Source organism: Uloborus diversus, chromosome 7, assembly GCF_026930045.1.
Source record: "Uloborus diversus isolate 005 chromosome 7, Udiv.v.3.1, whole genome shotgun sequence".
NCBI classification, from domain to species: Eukaryota; Metazoa; Arthropoda; class Arachnida; order Araneae; family Uloboridae; genus Uloborus; species Uloborus diversus.
The window spans coordinates 73,212,900-73,234,454 of record NC_072737.1 but is presented as its reverse complement, the minus strand read 5'-3'; the positions used below and the strand labels follow the sequence as shown (position 1 = coordinate 73,234,454).

The following is a 21,555-nucleotide window of genomic DNA, read 5'->3' as shown; positions in this document are numbered from 1 at the left end:
ACGTTGTTGGCACTTGTAATGTTACCGCTGATGCATGACACTTATTTAATTTATCTTATAATGATCTTTTATTTTTCAGATGATCTGTGTTATTACCAAGGAAAGCATTACGCACGTGGATCTGTAGTTTTCCTTAACTCTGACACCAGTCAAAGAATCAGTTGCAAGTGTTTAGTTCCTCCTGATTTTACTTGCATTAGAAAGCAGCTTTAAAATCTTTTTGTCTATTAAGAATGAATATGTACTTTTTAAATAAATAATTTTAATCATAGTTTAGAAGATGGTAATCACTTTTCTTTTTGTTTTTTGACATTATAATGTTATTTCCTTGTGTTTAATTTTGCTCATACAACAAAGGAAAGCTTTAAAAACATTTAATAAATAAATGAAGGGCTTGGGGCAAGAATGATATGCCACATGATGTGAATTTTTTAGTCGGCCAATTTTCAACTTTTTTCAAAGGTATTATACATTCTATATTCTGCAATGCTAAAAGTAGATATGTTTTTCTCGAAATGACATATTCCATTGTCATGTTTATTTCAATTTTAGTTACGAGAAACAAAAAATTTGATCGAAAAGTCACTCTTAGTGGCTTGTCAGAGTTCCCTTCAAATGTGTCAAGTTAGCTATAAAATTGTTTCACACTAATTATTTATTTGAATAATGCGCCAAAAGTTCTTTGATATTATTATATTGAAAATGTAGTATCAAAGAAGAAATAGTGTAGTATCGCTTAGTATCAGTTTGGATTTAAAAGTAAATTGTGGAACATTAGTGTAGTTTTATTGGAATGAAGTGAAAGGGGGGAAAGCAAAACTCCAAATGTGAAATTTTAAAATATTAAAATACAAAAAATGTTATAGTAATCAAATAATGTAAATGCAACTAATTTTATAACCGATAAGAATGTATTTTAAAATTCCAAAAGTTTCTTTCAAATATGCTCAGTTCCTCCTGATATTCTGAAAAAAATCTCTGAATTACAAAAAAAAAAAAAAAATCACGTCTTTTGAAATTTTAAAAAAAGTCTAATTGGTTGTCAAATACGATAATAAATAGGGACATGTATTATAAGACTACATAGTTTTCTGTTGTTCTTTCAGTGTATGTGTTTTTTTTTTTTTTTTTTTTTTTTGCCACCTTAAATCCCTTGAGTTATTCAAATGAATTTCATGATCATAATATTTTTTATAAGATATAACTGGAGCTTTTTTCATAAAAACAAGAAAATATTTCCCCCAATTACAAAGGCAAAACCGAACATTTATTATTATCCACTATTTTAAGTGTTTGAATGTTAATCCTTTTCACCACCTTGACTTAAACTCACCTTTATATCATTTTGCAGTCAAATTTAAAATAATTAGCAAATTCAAAATCGAAAATACGCAGCATGTGAGCATAAAAAATATGTAAAGCAAATATTATCAAAAATGTTACTTATAAACTTAAATAATAAAAATAGCAAATTAAAACAATTAACGCTTAAAAAAAAGCCTTGTATAACTTGTATTAATAAAAAAAGAAATGCTCTGACAGCCTTTTTTAAAAAAAAAAACACATACAACTACTGGAATTTAATTATCATAATACAATAGATAAAAAACATCATTTAATATTATCAACATCAACCAAATTTAAACAAGAAACTTTGATACCAAGAAATATGTTGTACATTCAAAAAAAAAAAAAAGAAAGAAAGAAAAAACTACATGTATACTGCATACATTTCAAATGTTATGATATATAAGAATAATAGTAATAAACTTTAATTCAAAACTAATTTTTAATTATACAATTTTGAAATAGATGTTAGGATAGCATTTATTTTAAAATTCATGGCTTCAACTTTTGATTCAGTTACCATTTTCATACTAAATTCAGATGACAAAAAACAAAATTAATCGGTAAAAATGTTCACATTTCCAATCACCACTAATTACCGCAAAAACCAAATTAGTTTTGATTTGAACGAAATTGCAACACAAAACTTAACTATTCAATAACTATTAATATTAAAATGTATAATAAATATTAAATAAGCACATTATGTATTTATTGGTATTCTTTCTGTAAAATTTTGGGCTATGTTTTACCTGAATATTTACACATTTTTTATAGCATTTAGATAGTACAGTCGACGCTCATTATAACGACCACACATTATAAAGACCGTCCCATTATAACGACCAGTGGTAGAAGTCCCAACTTTGTTCCTATAAACTCTATGTTAATTTGCTTTCGTTATAACGACCGTTCTGTATCGTCTAATCTAATACAGGGACCGAATCAGCGGACGCTATTTCTTGTGTTCTTTCCAATAAAACAAATTTGTAGCTTAAAATGACATTGACTATTGTTTACGGACATCTGCCTGAAGTTTTCAATGTCAAATCCAACTTTAAGAGGGGGTGGGGGGGGGGAGATTACCATTCACCACAGCTAACACAGAAAAAATAATGGGAGGAAAAAATAATGGGAGGAAAAATCGAGAAAATTCCAGAATCCTAAGAAAAGGGAGTTGACAGATGTATTGGTAGTTTGGTGTTTGAATTTAGTGGTTTTAAAGTTTGGGGTTCTCGAGGGACTTTTAAATGTTTCTTTGGAAAGCAAGAGAAACACAATTTATCACCTATATCTGAAACAGAAAATAATGTTTTTCAAAAATCACGTCCGCTAAAAAGGCAGACCTCTGTTTCTGGTTTTATCTTCAGAAATTGTTGTGGTAGTAGTAGTAGTAGTAGATCTGAAAGTGTGTAACATTTTCCTCCCTATATTTTCTACTTTAAAACTTGTTTAATATTCTGTCATAATATTTTGCACACGACTTTTCTAAAAATTCCTATGATAAAAAACATTTGTGCATTTACTTGGGCAAGCATGATGATGGTGTACATTTTTTAAATTTATACCTCTTATAACAACCACTCGTTATAAAGACCTTTTTCTCTGGGACGGAGATGGTCGTTATATCGAGCGTCGACTGTATAAAAATAGTTTTGAATGCTAAGTGCTATAAACAACTTGTCTTAAAACGCACATATTTTTTACACACATTTACACTTTACAGAATTCATGCAAGACCCATTATTTTATTTTTTTATCAAAAATACTAAAATAGAAATATGACTGAATATTTCAACAGTCATAAACGATATACCCTCCTTAGTACACAACAGTTTTCCAAAATATAAATTCATTTATTTTAACATGATGATCATGACATTTAAAAAATGCATCTTTTGACTTTGATAAGGCCAAACATAACTGCAATAAATAAATCAATTTTGAGAATTGACTAAATTTCAGAATTCAATTCCTTACTTGTATCATCTCATCCGTTTTTAAATTGTTGCCAAGAACTGCACTGCTCACAATATACTTGATTTGCGAAATTTTTTAGGCTATTTATTACGGAAGAAATTTTTCTTTATTTATCATACAAGTTTAATAAACCTCAAAATTTTGCATTGAGTGAAATTCTTCTTTTCACATAAGAACATAAATAAAACTTAAAACAGGAAACTGTATTTCAAGTTAGAGTTAAATGTTATTGCATACAGACAATTTACTAAATGTACAAAATAAATTTTCTTAACAACATATTTACATAAATCATTTAATAAAAAACTGAAAAACAATCAAAGAATTAATTCATTACCAGCTCTAAAATTAGTAATTTGTAAATTTTATACATTATAATTTTGCATTTGTATATTTTTCCCCTTCACTAAAATTGCTCACTTTTAAAAAGTACAGCAATGAAATAATAGTTAATACAATAAAGTCAAAATATAGCAAAATGAGATATATCACTTTAAAATTTACTCAATTTTGTGAACAAAAATAATTTAAATAATATTTTTGGGCATAAAGGAAAATGATTGAGTTTGAAACTTTTAATATAACAATGTAGGTAAAAAAGTTACTGCCCGCTTTGTTTTTCGGTTTCTGATACAAACGGAAGTTCTCTCTGATCCTTTACAATTTCGGGAACTGTCACAGTAAGGCCAGACATATCTTTAGTAACTGTTATTTGGCACCCTAATCTAGACCTGAAACAAACACATTATAAATATCAAAAATTAGTATCTTAACTTAGATAGGTAACTACTACAGTTGGCTCTCTGTTTAACGACTTTCAAGGGACCACAAAAAATCGTCCTTAAGTAGAAAGCATCCCTTAAATAGAATGCTTTTAACACTACAGTAGACTATCTGGGACCATGAAAAGCTGTCATTAAATAGAGCGTCGTTAAACAGAGAGTCGACTGTATTTCTATTGGTAAGTAGAAAGAGGCTCCTTTTAAAATAGAGCTTCACTGTGAACTTGAAGAAAAAGAAATCAAATCTTTATATATACTTCTAGATGAAAATCTTCAAACATAAAATATTTTTGCAAACTGTATAATTACCATTATTTTGCATGTTTTAAAATGATTTCTTAAATTATTCATAACATAACATTTTATAAACTATTTTTTGCATCAAAAAAAAACATAAAAATTTTTTAGAAGAGGACAGGGAGTCTTTTTTTTTTTTTTTTTTCAAAATCTTAATAATATCCTTTAAATGAAGATTAATTTTAATAAAAAAGATAAGTCCTGAAAGGTTTAAGCTCCTTGCTCAGTCCATTTGCATAGCTGTGACATTTTTAAGCGTATATTTGCTTTTTTTCCCCAAATTATAAACTTGAACATCTTTTTATTAATTTTGATATATTAAAATACAAGGAATAATTTTGTGTCAAAATAAAAAATATCAACTTTGTAGAAAAAAATGGATTTTAAAAAATAATCATTTGTATATGTTGGGGGCGAGGGATAAAGATGCACAATTTAATGAGCACAACCACAACAGGTACAATTGAAAGTATCACTTCAGCTGCATCTGCTGGGTGCCACTGAAAAGAAAAGCAAGATTAGGGCTTTCACATTGTCACAATAATGTCGCGTCTGCCGGGATTGGACTGCAACCACATGGATCTATTTCATCTTCAGCAACAAATTCAAATTGGGCAAAGATGAGTCAAGTACGCTTGTGAAGGCTCAATTGTGAACACCCAAATAGTTGAAATACACCCAAATAGTACCTCTGCTTTCTCAGCACACATCACCATTTTGCATTCATCAACTTCTGGCTTTGTGTGCATGTAGCATGTAAGCATTGCATTTGCAACCAATGTTCCTACATATTTTTTGCTTCCTCTCGTCCCCTCTATCCCCCCTTAAAGCTTTGCCCAAGAGTTCAGAAGCACCCTGTATAAAGTGCACCCATGCAAATGGATTGATCATCATACTTTTATTTAAAAGGAAAAAATCAGACCTAACTTTAAATAGAGGTTCCTTAGCAAAACCTTGACAAAATAATTCTACACTTTACACGCATTTAAAATAACTTACGTCGAACAAGCTCCAGGAGCTAAATCTAACATATCCAATTCTTCATCAGTCGCTATTTGATGTTCATCTTTTAATTTTTGAAAATCTTCTTCTTTAAAGATAACATGGCAGGTGGAACATGAAAGAGTTCCTTCACATGCACCTGAAATACAGAACAAGCAAAAAAGCAATGAAATTCACCAGATTTTATAAATCTTTTTTTCTTTTTTTGAAGACTTCAAAATTTAAAACCTATGCCACAGGTTCGAAATTTTAGGTAAAGAAATGCAGAATTTTCAATAAAGAAGGGAGATACAGTATCAACTGAAACAAGACAGCTTTTTTGGGACTTTCACTGGGCTAGAATCATACATGTGATTGCTCAAAAACAAATTTAAAAAAAAAAGGATTTAAATCAAGTGTTTAAAAAACACATAAATCATGTTAATTAAAATTACATTAAAAAAAACATTGATTGAAATTATTTAAAAAGTGATTTCATAGTTTTAGAATGTATTTTTATTTTAAATGGTTCATTCTCACAGAAATGGTCATTTTCATGTTGCAGTTATAATTTATGAATGTTTTATGACTCATATATATTTTTAAGGGTTTAAATACTTTTTAGAATAGAGTTTAACAAGATAACTTTAATTATTAAAGTAAAATTTCTACATTTTATTTTAGATGGTTACTACTTTTAATGTGAGTCTAAAGTGCCCAAAATTGAAAAATAACAGAAGTTTTTAAAAAATACTAAGCACTTTTCATAATGCACTCAAATGACAAAATAACTTTTCTGGGTCAGAAAGGACAATTTAAGTATTCCTGTAGTTTCCAATTATTCCAAGAAAAAGACTTCGGTGAAAAAGTGCGGCTCAAGTGGCGTATAGAGAATGTTTTATCATTATCTAGCTTACAATAATAAAGTTGAGTGTTGAAACATGCATATTTTTCTTAATGGGAAAGTTAGTTTGAAATGACTTGAACACACTTTTCTTCGTTTGAGAAGTCTTTTTCTTGGATTAATTGAAAACTACGGGAATACTTAAATTGTCCTTTCTGTCCCAGATAAGTTATTTTGTCATTTTGAGTGCATTACGAAAAGTGTTTAGTACTTTTTTAAAAATTCTGTTATTTTAAAGTTTTTTGTTTTCAAACAAAATTTTTATTTCCAGAGAAGCCTTGATTTAAAATTTTCATTATGATTACTATTAATATTACTGTCGCAAGGCAACAAAATTTGTAACAATGGGTTTTATATTTAAACATTTAATGGGGAAATTAAATGAAAATTGCTGTTTTCCATCCTAAGTGAAATATTAATTTTGTTTTAGAATTTTAAATTTTCAGCGTTAAGTTGTACCTTATGATTAAGCAAATCATTTAATGAAATCCCGAAGTCTCTAAGTGGTCTAGTTGCTGAGATATAAGGAAAACCAGGCCTCAGATTACTCTGTGAAAAACAGGCCAAGTATAATAAAAGTGCTTAAAAAATGCCTTCATTTTCTTAAATGATTCATATATATGTGCATTGAGAACAAAAGATGTTTAAAAGCAATGCAAATTGAAGTAAAGAGAAAAGAAATTGGGCTTACAGCCAGTGGCGGATCTAGCTGATCATTTTGGCAGTTGCAATCCAAAATTTTTTGTCAAACTAGTTTGGGATGTTTGTTCTAATGGTCACACCTCAAACAGTGCGGGATCGTGGATTTTTCCAAAAAACCACCAACACAACACCCCATCTTCAAATTTTTATATTAAGTTTGAACTTAAAGATAACAACAGAAATAGGTTGAATTTATAAAACTTACATAAGGAAGTGGCGTACTTAGCATGGGTGACACCCGGGTCTGTAATTTGGAGTGTCAACTCCCTCCTCCCCAAAGATAATTTTCATATTTGTAGTCTTAAAAATGCATTTTAGCTTCATATTTTTCAAAAACTTGCAATTGTGCTTTGGGTGTCACCTCCCAGATGGGCGACACCCAGGTGCCCTCCCCCCCTCCCTTTGTAGCGATGTCTAGATAAAAGGCATCGTGGGATTTATGTGTAATATTTTGCTTTCAATTAAAACATATCAAAAGTTTAAAATTCAAATTTAACCTGTCTTTGGTTTTGCCATCGGGAGGACGGAGATAAGGTTTCAACTACAGTCGCATTTTTTGAAAAATGCGAAAATACTATTCAAACTGCAAAAATGGAACAAGGCATTTTTGCTTTTTTGTTCCAATATAATAAGAAAAAGAAGGGGGGAAAAGATGCTCAATCCGAGAGAGGAAGCAAGCATGGTGTTATTAATCTTAATCTTATTTATAAATCTTAGCTAACATGTGTAAACTGCTATCAAGTTCAACAATATTTTGTCTTAATGAGCACTATGTCCCCCCCAATAAATGCATTACTGAGATTTTTTAAATAAAGTTTGCTCTCTCAATACTAAGAACAATTTTGAATTTTTCATTTCCAATTTTTTAAAAAAATATTACCTGTTGTGCATTTATTCCTTTAAAGATGTCAAAGCTGATTTTTAACATTTTGCGAAAGACTTTTCCCCAATTTTTGCTTTTTTGCTAAAGAATTTTTAAACTCAACTTAAACTCTGATGGAGAGGAAGAAGAATTCTGTCGAAAATCTTTCGAAATGCAAGTCTGAAACAGTTTTAGATTTTTGGTGGCAAGGAAAAGAAGGTTGGGAGTCACAGATATTTTTTATAAAAGGAAGTAAAGAATGGTAATTTTTTGCAATTTTAGGGGAAAAGGGGGGGCTGATGTTACTTTCCGATTTTTTCAAAAATGAAGTCATTTTTACTGTTTTTAAAGACGCCGGCAGCAAGGGGGCCTGACTCTGAAATTTTTAAAACACTATCTTAGGCTAAGTGTACTAAAAATCAGTGAAGGCCAGGAAAGGAAGTAAGCTCACATTTTTTTTTAAATTCAAAACTGAAGTTGATTAGTTGTTTTAAGTAAGCATCAAGAAATGATGTAAGTGAGAGAGCAAAATTTTAGGACGAAAACAGTTGCTTCAAGGAATATAATTCCTCACCCAATTAAAAACTAAATTTCTTTGAAAGTAAAATGCATGTATTATTTGCTTTTTTTTTTCCTCAAAAAATTTTTCTTATTTTTATTTTTTCAAAAAAAAAAATTCCTAAACTCACAAGATTTTGAGAGGAGCTATGGTCCCCCTCCAGATATATGCCCCTGCTGACAACAGAAACAGCAGTAAAAAACTGCTTTAACTGCTTTTGTTTTTATTTACATCAATGACAACAAAGCTAAAAAGACAGACGATCGTATGATCGACTAATTCGATCATTTTGAACCTTTGCTGTTAAACCATATTTTTAAAAATAAAATCCAATTGAAATTTAAAAAATGTATACAAGATTTAAATTAAAAAAATATATTTTTTTTACATTTAAAAAGAAGTATGATTTTTTTTTACATACCTATTAGTAATGGAATTGTATTGAAACTTCTACTTTTTAAACATCTGATTAGTCAAATTTCTTCCTCCTGTGTCCCGGACTTTTAACAAAAAAAAAAGGACAAAATAATAGCAACTAAGGACGGCGGGAAGGGGAGGGGGTATAATCATTATGGAAAAAAATAAATAAAGATGAAAACATTATTTTTTTTCCAGTTGAAACTCACCGTAGCCAGACAAATCTAACTCATTGTTAACTATTACATCTAGCAGAGATTCTCCTTCTTTTCCAATGCCAGTCAGTTGAGTACCATCAACTTTGACAAATGTGATAGGAACTCTAAAAGGACAAAAATATTGCACATAAGAAAACATCAGTAACACTCATACAATAAGCTTTATATTTTTACATCATTTTAAGCACATCACAGAATAGCCAGCTGAGAAAAAAATTTATTCATAATCATTTCAAAGTTTACAAACAGTTTTGCTTCTTTTTTTTTTTTTTTTTAATTTTTAACACAGTTGAACTTGCTTATAATGAGCCCTGATTTAATGAGCCATTAGTTTTAGCAAAGAGGATTTGGAAGGTACATTGTTAAGTCCATAAGAGTATAACATGGGTTTTAACAAATAAATTCTGCTTAAAGAGAGCAATATTTTTGAGATTCATAAAATTTCTGTTGATTTTCAGCTCAGTTCTTATTTAGAGCAATTACAAATTAATTATTGTTTTCATTTGACTGCTGAAGGAGGCTGTCTCCGTTTTTGATTTTTGGACATGGGCTCTACCTACTGACCGGCCCCTTGCGATGCTTTTCCTCCAACGAGCAGCAGAGTGCTGCCCACTGGAATTGGCTCCTGCTGAGCAGTTGCATCCATATCCTACACACGCTCTTGCACACAAAAATGCTCATGATTGTAAAAAATATAATTTTAATTCAAAATTTCAAATTTTTGTAAAAACATGTCACATGCAGCAGGCTGTAAATGACACAGTATTTTCTTCTCTCCATAAAGTCGAAAAAGAACAGTTTCGAGTCAAGTATCAAGGAAATTCTCAAACATGTATTACTCAGTATTTTAAAATTTTGAATTAGTGTAATAAGTCACGGAATACTGAATAAAGAGTGTAGGGGAAGGTGGGAACACCTTGGGATACTTTTTAGACAATGATTTTTAGAAAATCAATTTTCAACAAACTTACTGAACATGTGATTTGGACGTATTTGCTTCAATTAAATTTTATTTTACTCCATTATTTCATCACATTAAATTTTCATAATAAAATATAAAAAGTCATTATAACATCCCAACCTGCCCCACTTACCTTGGGACACGACCAAAAAAACTTAAATAAATAAAAAATACTAATGTTAATTGATTAAAAAATCTTTGTTTCCAAACTTACAGCCTAACAAATTTCATTAGGTAGGTTCTATATTCATTTTAAATTTACTTATACAATATACCATCTTAAGAGCTCTTTTATGCAATCCTATGTTTTAGCAGCCTCTCCAATTGAAATCTTATTACTAAGAACATTTTCTGCAGCAGGTTTTAAGAGTAGAAGCCGTTTTTTCAATATTAGTTCATTTAAACCCTTCATCAAATTTATTAAGTACAATGAAATAGGCTTTTCCTGTACTATACACTGATGAGACATTGTCCCAACGTGCCCCACCACTGTGTGTCCCAACCTGCCCCACTTAGGTTGTTATCATGTATCAAATTTTTAAAAGCTAGGTTTAGCAGTACAATACATTTTTTAATCTTTAATTTATTATGAAAGGACATGTTTTAATTTCCATATATGCTTTGATTTTTATTATTTAATTTTCTACTTGAAAATTTCAATAATGAAACCACCCATTGAATGCAACTCTGAACCTCTGAAAACAGAGAAAATTAGATTGGTGCTTAACCGTTGATGTGAGAAATTCCAAAGAACACTGAAGAGTTGATCCTGCTGTCATGATGTCCTAAGAAAACCAATTTCTGTTTACAAAATTTAAGCTGAAATGTATGGTGTCCCAAGGTGGGCCATGTCCCAAGGTGTCCACCCTCCCTTACACTTTCTAATTATGGATATTTTTGTGCAGTTGCTTATTAGGGTTTTTGGATAAGGTATGTGCATTTTTTTTTCTCACACCGATAGTATAAATAGCTCCCATTTAGAACATAAAAATTTCCATCCTGATGAATTCGTTAAATCAGGGTCCCTATGTATGAATTTTTATGGCTTTTTTTTTCAAACTTTCTTTTTTAAACACTATAGCAAGCAAATATCATAGTCCCTTTGCACTTGCAAAAGCAAGCTAGACTCTTTTTCTCCTTACTGAATAGAAAAAAAAACCATTGAACTAAGAAAATTTCTTTTGTGTAAACATAATTAACAAATTCATTAATCATCAGTGGTGCCCACAGGAGGTCCGGACCACACCCATTGCCCTTTAGTTTATTTGATTGACTATAATCCTATGTATGTATTACATAAAATAATTCCAAGCTAATGTAAAAATAATTTCAGATTTAATTACTGTAAAATAAAAATTTATTTTCCCCCTTCATTCCCCTAGGAAATTGAACTGCATGTGAACATAAATTGTTCTATAAATGATGATTTTGCTTCTCTGTTTTTATTTTTAACTATGACAAAAATACATTCATTCTTGTTCTTTCTGGAATTTTAACTAAGTATTTATCATTAATAAATTTATTTTATTAACTAATGCTGAGTAGTTATTCACTATTTTTTCTTTACTTATCGTTTTTTGATCTCAGTAGTTATTAAAAGCAAAAGAATTTCTGTTTAGGTACAAGTTGCAGTATGATATCGGGATGGTGGGCCTTCAATTTTGGAACCCCCCTCCCCTGCCCTTGAAATATTTCTGTGTGTATCACTATTAATCATGATACTATCACAATAACGTTGGTTCCATAATTGCACACCACTTGCATTAACTTTACATATATGCTGTTATTAACAATATAAAAAGCATCATAATACAGGACTCTATAAGCCCATATGATTTTTCTTTTTTTTTTTTTTTTGGCAGTTTTGCATTTCATCCAGGATTCAGGCCTGTTAATAACAGGCTACTGCAAATCTTGTTTTCCCCCAATGATATTTGAAAACTTATTAAATAGATTAAATTTGCTTCAACTCCAAATTTGCCGATAATTATGTTACAAAACATCACTAACTGATAGGAAAATACAAGAGGTATTATTTCAAACAAGATTTTTTGAAGTAAATGGTTATGTGAGGCGAAATGAATGAAATTAAAGTTCATGAGCAGAGTAATTGTGCTCACAAGTGCAACAAAAAGTTAAGTGAAACTTAAACACCAGAAAAAAAACGTCGATGCAAAACTGAATCAATTGTGAAAATAAGGTTCCTTCATGAAACAAAATATATTTTATTCCAAAAAGCATATTTAAAGGAATTTTAACCAAATGCTTTTGACAAATAATACATTACAAATGGGGGATTCCGAATGAGTCAGTGCTAGAATAAAAAAAAATTTATATCTCTTCTTGATCAAAAAGGAAGTAGTTTATAGACACTAGAGTTTATAGAGCAAGATATTCAGCATTTGTAGAGAGTGAAATGAACTAAAGAAATACTTACCGAGCTTTTTTCATTAATGTAAACGATGTGGATATAAATCGGTATGAGTTATAACAAGAATGTGCAAAACATTTACACTTCAACTTGGATTGTAACAATTTTGAAGTAACATTTTTGTTAACTGCAACAAGGTTTTTGATAACTTGAGATGACTTTAACATTTTGAAATAGATTATAAGAAAATTTCTTGAAAACAATTGATCTCCAACAGCGAAGTGCGCTGTTATTTCAATCCGTACAATCGCACACCTCTCTGATTATGTATTGGTTTTTACATGTGTTGATAAAAACAAAAAAAGCCTGTGGCCAATTTCTCTTTACCCGTCATGCTCTTTTTTGTGCTAGTTGTAACAATTACCGAAAATTGTGGTAGTGCGCTGTTTCCTCAAAATTTCGAAAGGTAGCGCTGCTCACAGAATAGCGCTGCTTTTCCGGCGCATTTCTCCTATTTGCAGAAATCTTCACACCGGCACTCCTTTCAGTACTGTTTTTACCAGGAAAAAGTTCTTTATTCATTTAGAATTTGCCTTATTTATTATTGTGTTTTTATAAATGCTGCAATTATTTTTAAATAATTCAAAAAAACGCTTGTGTATGACTGCACGAAACTCATCATGATTAAGTTTATTGCACAGAGGACTCAATGTTTTATAAATATTAGAATGCCTGGCGTTTCTGCCTTCAGTCGCATTGCGCTCCATGCTACTTTTTCAATAAAGCTTCTTTTTATCCCTCTGATTTCTCTTTTAGTAAGTGTTGCTTGCATTACACATGTCCTTACGTATTGGGGATCTTACGGTATTAAATGTGTTGATTTGGAAAGCTTTTGTACAAAGTTATATTGAAAAAACCGTCTCGTCCTTAATTTTTGCACACCAGTGTACTAATACTTTGGAAAAACTACAAAATATATCAAGGGAAATATGGTTCACTTTCCAGTCCATGAGCACCGGTAGTGGGCTGCTTCAAGAGCTTCACTTTCAACCCTAGGCTTTTAAAATAAAATTAGTTGATTTATAAAAAGTAATATCACTTTTAGATTTTTTTAACATTAAATTCCTTTTACTTATTTTTTACATATTGAAAACCTTTCCTTTACTTAACTTTTTTCGCCGAATAGTTTCAACAAAGCTAAAAATACAACTCACTATTCGCTTTAAAGAAGCCCAGTGGCTCTAAGGGCCGCCATTCACGGGCGCTCCATTCATCCGAATGGCGCGGCACCACTCCAAAATCCGGTCGTGAATGCCGAACGCCTCATCCATTTGGATGGCGTATCGCGGCTCGCTGGATATCCAGCCGAGCTGAAATCCATCGCACCGCGCCGATTTTCGACCGTTCCATCGCATCGTGAATGTGAAAACCCGCTTGGAGTGGGAAGTCGAGATCGTATGTACTTGAAGCGACTAATTGATATCAACCAATGAGATTTGAGCTCCCTGGGTTTGAGAGAGGTAGCAGAGGGGTGAAAATCGTGATGCAATATTTGTTTTTGTTGATGAAATCATGTTCTCTCATGTAATGGATATATTTTTTTCAACTTTTAGCTCTGCAATTGGAAAAGAAAGCAAATTCAATATCAAAATGTTGCCGTTTAAGAAATGCGTCATATGTTCTACATGCATATTGTATTTGTTTTGAATGAAACGCATGAGAATGAATCTGACAAGGGTCAAATATTTTTCAATAATTTTCTCACAACTGAATAATACTTAGGGAATTTTGTATTTAAATTGCAAAATAAAAGCAGTATTATTTAAACCAATTACTGTTTGTGAAAATGCGTTTCGTAAACAGAGGTAGGAGAACAAGAAATTGGAAATGAAAAAGATTAACTCGTAAGATCTCACTACTTTCAAAAATTAGAGCCTATAAAAGTAACAATATGAAATAAATAGGTTTTATTAACAGTTGTTAGGTTCAATAGATTGTACTCAAGGTGAGGTTTTTTTTATATGGCTAAAACCAACTGGTGCAGCACATTATTCATACTTGTCAAAAAAAAAAAGCTAAAAATTTTATACGTATCTGTTCATCAACTTTAGTTAGTAACCACTAAAGCTGACTTTTTTTTACAGCATACTTTAAATATCTTTTTCATAACTGTAATGTAAGCATTTTTTAGTGCTACATAATGCTGCACTAAAAACTGCATATTCTGATATGTTTCAATTTCATCAATTGAAAAAAAAAAAGAAAATCCTACATGCCTAAATTCTTGAATTCAAAGAAAAAAAAAGAAAGTCATTCTAATATTTTGCACACAAACAAAACAATATGAATTCTTTTTTCTTAGTGATAAAGATTTCATTGAAATTAATAGTAAGAGCAGATATTGATGGTTCTTAGCACTCAGCTAAATTTTCTTACGAAGACCTTATTAAGTTCTTGCAATTAAATGAATAATCAAGTGCATATTTTCATGTTAAGAAAAATGTGTGCTATAAATTTTGCACTAGTGCAGATTGATTTTTTTTTTTTTTGGTCATAACAGTTTTGGAATGACAATATATATTAAAACCAAATGTTCCTGGGGGGGGGAGAAGGGGCACGACTTTCTTTGCAGCACTAGTTATGAAAAACCTTACCTGGCAGCAATGAAATGGTTGGATTGAGATTTGCATAGCCTTTACAATACTGCCAGGTTAGGTTTGCCCTAACTGTATGTCTTTAATTGATAGCGATGTGCCAGATATCCAAAAGAAAATAAAGATTTGTATCCATATCATGATTAGTAGATCTTAAATGGATTTTTAGCCATAAACTCTTATTACATATTTGAAATTCTACATGTGGATAACTATAAAATAACATACAATTAAATTTGAATTAGCTTTACATTTTTTAAAGATATTATAAGGTAACATTTCAGCATTTTTTTATACTGATTTAGGAATTGTACTATTCCTCCTATCGACTCTTCCAGCCATTCTTCGAAAAATTGAGACAGAATTCTCCGATTACTCTTCGTAAAAATATTCTTGGCAGTGCTATGTCGGTAAGGGCAGGTCGAGAGGAATGGAACAACAGCATTTATATGCCGAAATATTATTTCTAGCCAGCAGATGTAGCAGCTACTAGTAATAGCTACAGACCAAGCTAGAAATAATTTTTCACATTTTACTTCGTCTTAAATGCAATGCAGTCTCATTCTTACCGACACTCCCCTTCTCTTCGTAGAACTTATTTTCAGAATAAATCAAATTCCTGATTATGTTTCTGCTACGGATTGATTTTTTAAATAAATCGTGCTTTTACCCTTACGGGAATACCTTTCATCTCAAATTTTACACTTGGACAAGGATCAAATTGGGTTAAAAATTCAAGGTCCATATATGTATTTGCGGATCTACATTTTTATGATCCGGCAATTCACTAGTAATTATACACTGTAGCAGTGTTCTATTTTCAGTAGGAGATTTATGGAACCACTGTCAATTTTATAAACAAAATTTAATTTTAGAGAAAACTAGAAACATTAATTGTCAATATTCTGAAAATATTGATGCTAATTATTTGTCTTTTATTCGTTCAAAAACAAATGCTTTTGATTTTTTTTTATTATTTGTGTGTTTATGAAGGTACTGGCTTTACAGAAAAAAACATAGATTGAAATAAGAAAAATTCTCGTAATAACAAAATAAGTTTATTCATACAGCATTTATATACATTAATCTTTTAAAGTGAACATTTATTGCCAGGTGGTGTAAAGTTGCACACATCAAATAAAAGACTATGTTACTAAAATATAAATAGTCGAAAGAATGTTAAAAATATATATATATATTTAGATTTTATCAATAAGGAATTAAATTTCAATTTCCAAATTTTACTGCAGACAATTCTTTACTTAGAAAAAGCAATGGTGTTATTTACTTATACAACATTTTGAAATCGGAACACTCTCATTTTCGCTCAAATTTTGTAGAATTTTCATGACATTGGCTGCGTAGAAAGCTTCATTTTTTAAAAAAGTTTCATGTACTGTGAACAAAGGCAACCAATGCCAACTTGTATCCAAAAGCGTGAATCAGTATGCCTTGTGTACCAGGCTAACCTAGGGTAAACCTTGTGTACTAGGGAAATCGGAATCTTTTTTTTTTTTTTTGAAAATTCGTAATTCCAAGTGGATAAAAAGACGCCCTTTTTGTCCCCACATGTACCATAAAATCATTAATCTCAGAGGCATCTCGTACAAAGCCAAAAATTTATAATTTTTCTTCAAAACCATTGATTATTTCTTCCTTTTTTAAAAAAATCAAACATAAGTCTAAAGAAAATATCAAGCTGAAAAATATATTAGCTAACAAACTTTCGAATCAACATTTGCAAATGAATAATAAAAAAAATAACGTATTCAAAACGAAAAAAAAACAACAGAAACTTACAGAAATCAATATTTTTAAGCACTATGCGGGAGATTTTAGTGATGCATGAGAGCAAAAACTATTTCATATTAATTACCTAACTACAAATAATCAAGATAATCAGTTACTACTTACTATTTTTCTATCTAGCGAATGCTTCCACACTTTCAAAAGTAAAGACGCATTGGTCTCCACTTTTCTAAGTTCACAATTATTAACTAATCGTAAAATAAAAGTACAGATCGACTATTGTGTTTACAGAAAAAAACAGACTTAAATATGTTTTACATTTTTCTCATGTAATTTTATACAAATTGAAATGGAAGGAGGGAGTCTCTACTGTGGCCATCCACCTCGATTTTTGAGATTATGTCCCAAATGTATTTGAGAAGGTCATTTAATTAATAATCACGTTAAAATCCAACATAGTCAAATTTTCATTAAAAGTTGATGATGAAGAGTTTACCCTAATCATCTCTTCCTGCATCTTTTTTGGTGCATCAGCCATCTATAAATCTTTAATGAGCCAACTTATGACTACAGGGCATTAAAAATGTATATAATTTAATTAAATCAAGCCGATTTCTTTCAAAGAACTAGCTGTGTCGAGCGTTTTAACTTTTATGGTTCTTTTAAAATAGTCGTATATCTGTTGTTTAATTATGACCACCTTGCCCCATGTACCACTCCTTTTACCTCACCACATGGGGTAAAGCAGTCATAACTACATATGAAAAAGAAAGTGAATAAAATATATTTTTTTTTCTTCTGAAAACTTAATGCAATGTGTTTGTTCTCTTAATGTAATGTTTCAAAACATATGTGAAGTTTTTACAGGAAGTCTTAAATATTTATTACGTACATAAGTTGAAAAGCAGGATTTTATGACAATTCCCCACCCTTTCCTGACCGTAATAAATGAAACAATATCATAGAGAAAAATAATAAAGTACATACACCAAATCTAATTTTTCTTTTTAAATTAAAACTAAAAATTGCATTGCATAAAAATAGTTTCCATAAATGTCCGATTTTCAATCACAAGTGATCATAGCCCCTACCACAAACTAAAGGAAACATAAAATTATAAGATAATTTTTTGTGCAGAAATCATTAAACAAAGAAAAACTGTTTTCCTAGAAATTAAAATTGCATAACTTCAACATTTCAAAACAGTAAATATAAAAGTAGTATGAAAGTCAGTGGCACACACAAGGGGGTCCGGACCCCTCCCATAGCTCGTTTTTTTTTTCCTGATTAAATTCCCCGCATGTGAAATAATTTCAAACACAGGTAACAATTGTTTCAGTTCCAATGAGTGAAAAACTAAAATCCTCGTGTTAAAACATTTTTTAAAATATTATGCACTTTTCACATAATGCATTGCCTTTTAGAAGTGCAACGGTGATTATAAATGAATACACTGTAATAACCCTGTTTTTAGTTTTGACATTATAGAAAGAGAATTGAAAAGAGATTCTATGAACTTGAATCTATTTTTTAATTATGAGAAATGTAAAAGTGTAAATTATTTTGCTCTCTGGTTATTTTGTGTATTTCATTCAATGATGCTAATTACTTATTCAAGTTTATTTTTTACTGTTTTCCATTTTCGGGCACTGATAAAATCAAGTCGATATGTTTGACGGCATATTGGTGTATGAGATAGGAATTGCGCTTTCGACCTTGGACCCTCCCCCTTGCAAAATTCCTGTGTGCGCCACTGATGAAAGTGCATGATAAAGCAAAGTCATTATTGCAAAACAAAAATTATACAAACCTTTCTTTTTTTTTTACTTCCACTACTGAGGGATACATCCTAAAAGCCAACAAAAGCGAAAGCCAAATTTGAATTAACAGGCAATCACCATCGTATGACCATTGGGACGAATTCTCTTTATCCCTTTATGTCACTTACCATAAACATGTTATGCGTCCTTTTCAGTTGCATGCATAGTGAACAAAATTGCCATTAAAAATATAATACTGCTGCGGACGAGAAGGTAAAATAATTACTTATTGAAATGAAAAATTTTAATTTAGGGGAGTAACTCAATATTAACAAACTTATATTTTACAGCATTAAAGCAAATGCGACAAGCTGTTTGCTTTTTTTTTTGAGTAATTGTAAATGTATGTACACATGTGTCAGGTTTTTCAAATAGATCATAAAAGAAAGAGACGACTTTTTTTATGAAGTTAAGAGTACACGATAAGGACTTAGAAAATGCTTCTCAGTTAATGGCTCTCTCCTTGTTGGTTGCTATAAAACTAAGAAATAAATTATCTTAAAATGGGCAATGTAAGTTTTTTTACCTTCAAATGTCTGTTAAACAAGGTAGTTTTGCATAGCACATTTCGAGAAACGTCAATCGTTGTGGCGAACGATTAGCGAATTTCAGTAAAAGGTAATCTGATCTATGTTTGCAACGAAAAATCTTGTGAATACAAACATGTGAATACAAATGCTTAACCTCATCTTAGTAAAAAATCAAGACACGTTTACACAAATAAATGAAGAAATTTGGCTGATGAAGCCAGGAGATAAACGTATACAAAGCTATTTGAGGACTAGCTATCATTAAATTGACGTTATTTGACCAAGGACATCCAAATAATTTCAAATAAATGCAGGAATAGCGATTTTCTATTTCAAAACAAACATTGGCACGGTGCGGTGTGGATGCGGTCGTGAATGCGGTTACAATTTTATTCCATTCCAAATGGAACGACTCCGAATGGCTCGGCTCTATTCGGCTCGCTCGTGAATGGCGGCACTAACGCTTAGTACTTTCACGCCACACGTCCGGGTTGAGCTTGGTCGACTCAGCTGTTCATCCCTTCAGTTGGTTGATAAAATGAGTACCAAGCGTGCTTGGGAACTAAACACTGGGGGTCCCACGTTATAGGCTGACCACCTAACCGAAACATCTGCTCTTGCAGTGGCGGGTTTACTAGTGGGGGGCGACTGCTCCTTCCGTGACCGTCATTTTCTGAAACTAATGATATACAATTGAAAGAATTACTAGCAATCGCTACTAATTTTAATCAAGTACATTCCACAATTTGCTTTAAATTAAATTTAGAAAGTTAGTGTAGTCGAGGATGGACAGCGTTACCCACTTTTTAATTTGAACCTAAGCTCGCCTCTTCCCCTTTTTTTGAATTTTGATAATTTCTTTATTCTATATGTGTTTTTCAACCTTTTTCTTCCAGGACAACACTATACTGGTATGATAAGATATTGTTATGATTTAGAACAGTTGTTTCCAACCCTGGTGGGGATCGCCCCCAAAAGGGGTGATTTGACACTACCAAGGGGATGAAAATTCGTTAGAAGCGATTAATATTTAAAAGACAGGATATGGGGGGAGGGCATATAACGAGTCGGGGGGGGGGCTCTCACAGTTTTCAACCGCCACCCCTTTGAATAGACTGTAAATCTGCCCCTGTGCTTTTGCACCCCACAGCCCTTAGTTAGGAAAACTGATATGGGCACATTAGTCTTGGGCCCTCATGGGCTGTCGTTCCACTGGGTATGGTTTATTCGCTTTAAAGTAAATAAATTAATCTATATAAATAAAACAAAGAATATGTGTATATAGTATATGTGTATGTATATATGTGTGTATGTTCTCTATACAAATCCACAGTTTGCGTCGGATCTCGACCAATTTGGCAGGAAGGTACTTGGGCACCCGAAAAAGAACGTAGGGGGGGGGGGGTTCGAACGCCAAAAAAGGACTGAACCGTTCGAGTTTTAATTTTAAAGCCCGAAAATGGCATTAAATGGTTCTTTCCACCTAAAATAGTTATCCGATTTCTTTGATTCAGGTCCCATTCGAAAGTCCGCGAAAAACACCCATAGAGTCACTTCATTTCCTTCGAGTTTCAAAAAAAAAAAAGCTGTAAAATCATCAAACAAAAAAAATTAAAAAGCACTGTGAAGCGTAATGGAACAGAAATTTTAAAGCGGAAAATTATCGTTTGCGTGATCTCATTTTAAATTAGCGTTCAGAAGGTTGCCCCCCCCCTTTTTTTTTTCTCGGTTGTGGCTTAGTAAAATTTTGTTTTTGTTTTAAGGTAAAATTTTCCCCTTTCGATTATTATTTAGCGACTTATCTTCTTTCTTTCTTTTTTTTTTAGGATTTTAGTTGTATTTCTTGGGGGTTGCGTTTAATTTTTTTCGGGAACTTTTGATTTGCCGTTTTCTTTCTTTGAGAATGTATTTTGACGGGAAATTTTATATTATTTTTTTTTCTCTAATTGAAGCATGAATGTTAAACACACGTCACTTGACAAAACTTTTTTTTGTTTCGAGGTAGAACGTGCAAAAAGCGGGACAATGCAGCTAGTTAAAAATAAACAAGAAAAAAAAGTTGATGAAAAAAAATTTTTTTTTGTACGCGATTTGCATGCAAGTGCAACCCCTCCCCCCATACTTGGTTCTGTCGGTGCACATGGGTCTGGTTTACCTCTAATTGTGTCTGATAATAATATTTTTGGAAAAAATATGCATAATACTTTCCTGAAAGTCCAAAAAAAAAAAAAAAATTACTTTTTTAAACACATTTAACGATTTAACCATTCATTTACTAAAATTAATTACTTCACTGTTGTGACTGTCAATTGGCGTGGAAAAAAAAGGGAGCTAAGCGCCACCTAAAGAACTTTTCACCCCCCCCCTTAGGATGTTTCTAAAAAGTTCGTAGAAATTTCGAGAAATATCTTCATTCCTGTC

The 21,555-nt window shown here is 31.3% G+C and overlaps 2 protein-coding genes across 2 annotated transcripts in view; one reads left to right on the top strand and one right to left on the bottom strand.

The window, feature by feature from the left end:
* The window catches only part of LOC129226415 (kielin/chordin-like protein), a 32,145-nt gene extending 31,681 nt beyond the window's left edge, over positions 1-464 (top strand). The window contains exon 7 of the mRNA XM_054861016.1: positions 80-464. Coding sequence (XP_054716991.1) covers positions 80-213 — 134 coding nt within the window. The 3' untranslated portion in view covers positions 214-464. The remainder of the gene's footprint in view (positions 1-79) is intronic.
* A 2,530-nt stretch (positions 465-2,994) lies between these two features.
* On the bottom strand, positions 2,995-12,757 carry LOC129225942 (adrenodoxin-like). Its single transcript, XM_054860488.1, has 4 exons — positions 12,448-12,757; positions 9,041-9,153; positions 5,406-5,547; positions 2,995-4,058 (listed from the first exon to the last, which is right to left on the bottom strand). The coding sequence occupies exons 1-4, from the start codon at positions 12,606-12,608 to the stop codon at positions 3,929-3,931; spliced, it is 546 nt and encodes a 181-aa protein (XP_054716463.1). The 5' UTR covers positions 12,609-12,757; the 3' UTR covers positions 2,995-3,928.
* Between the last annotated feature and the right edge of the window lie 8,798 nt (positions 12,758-21,555).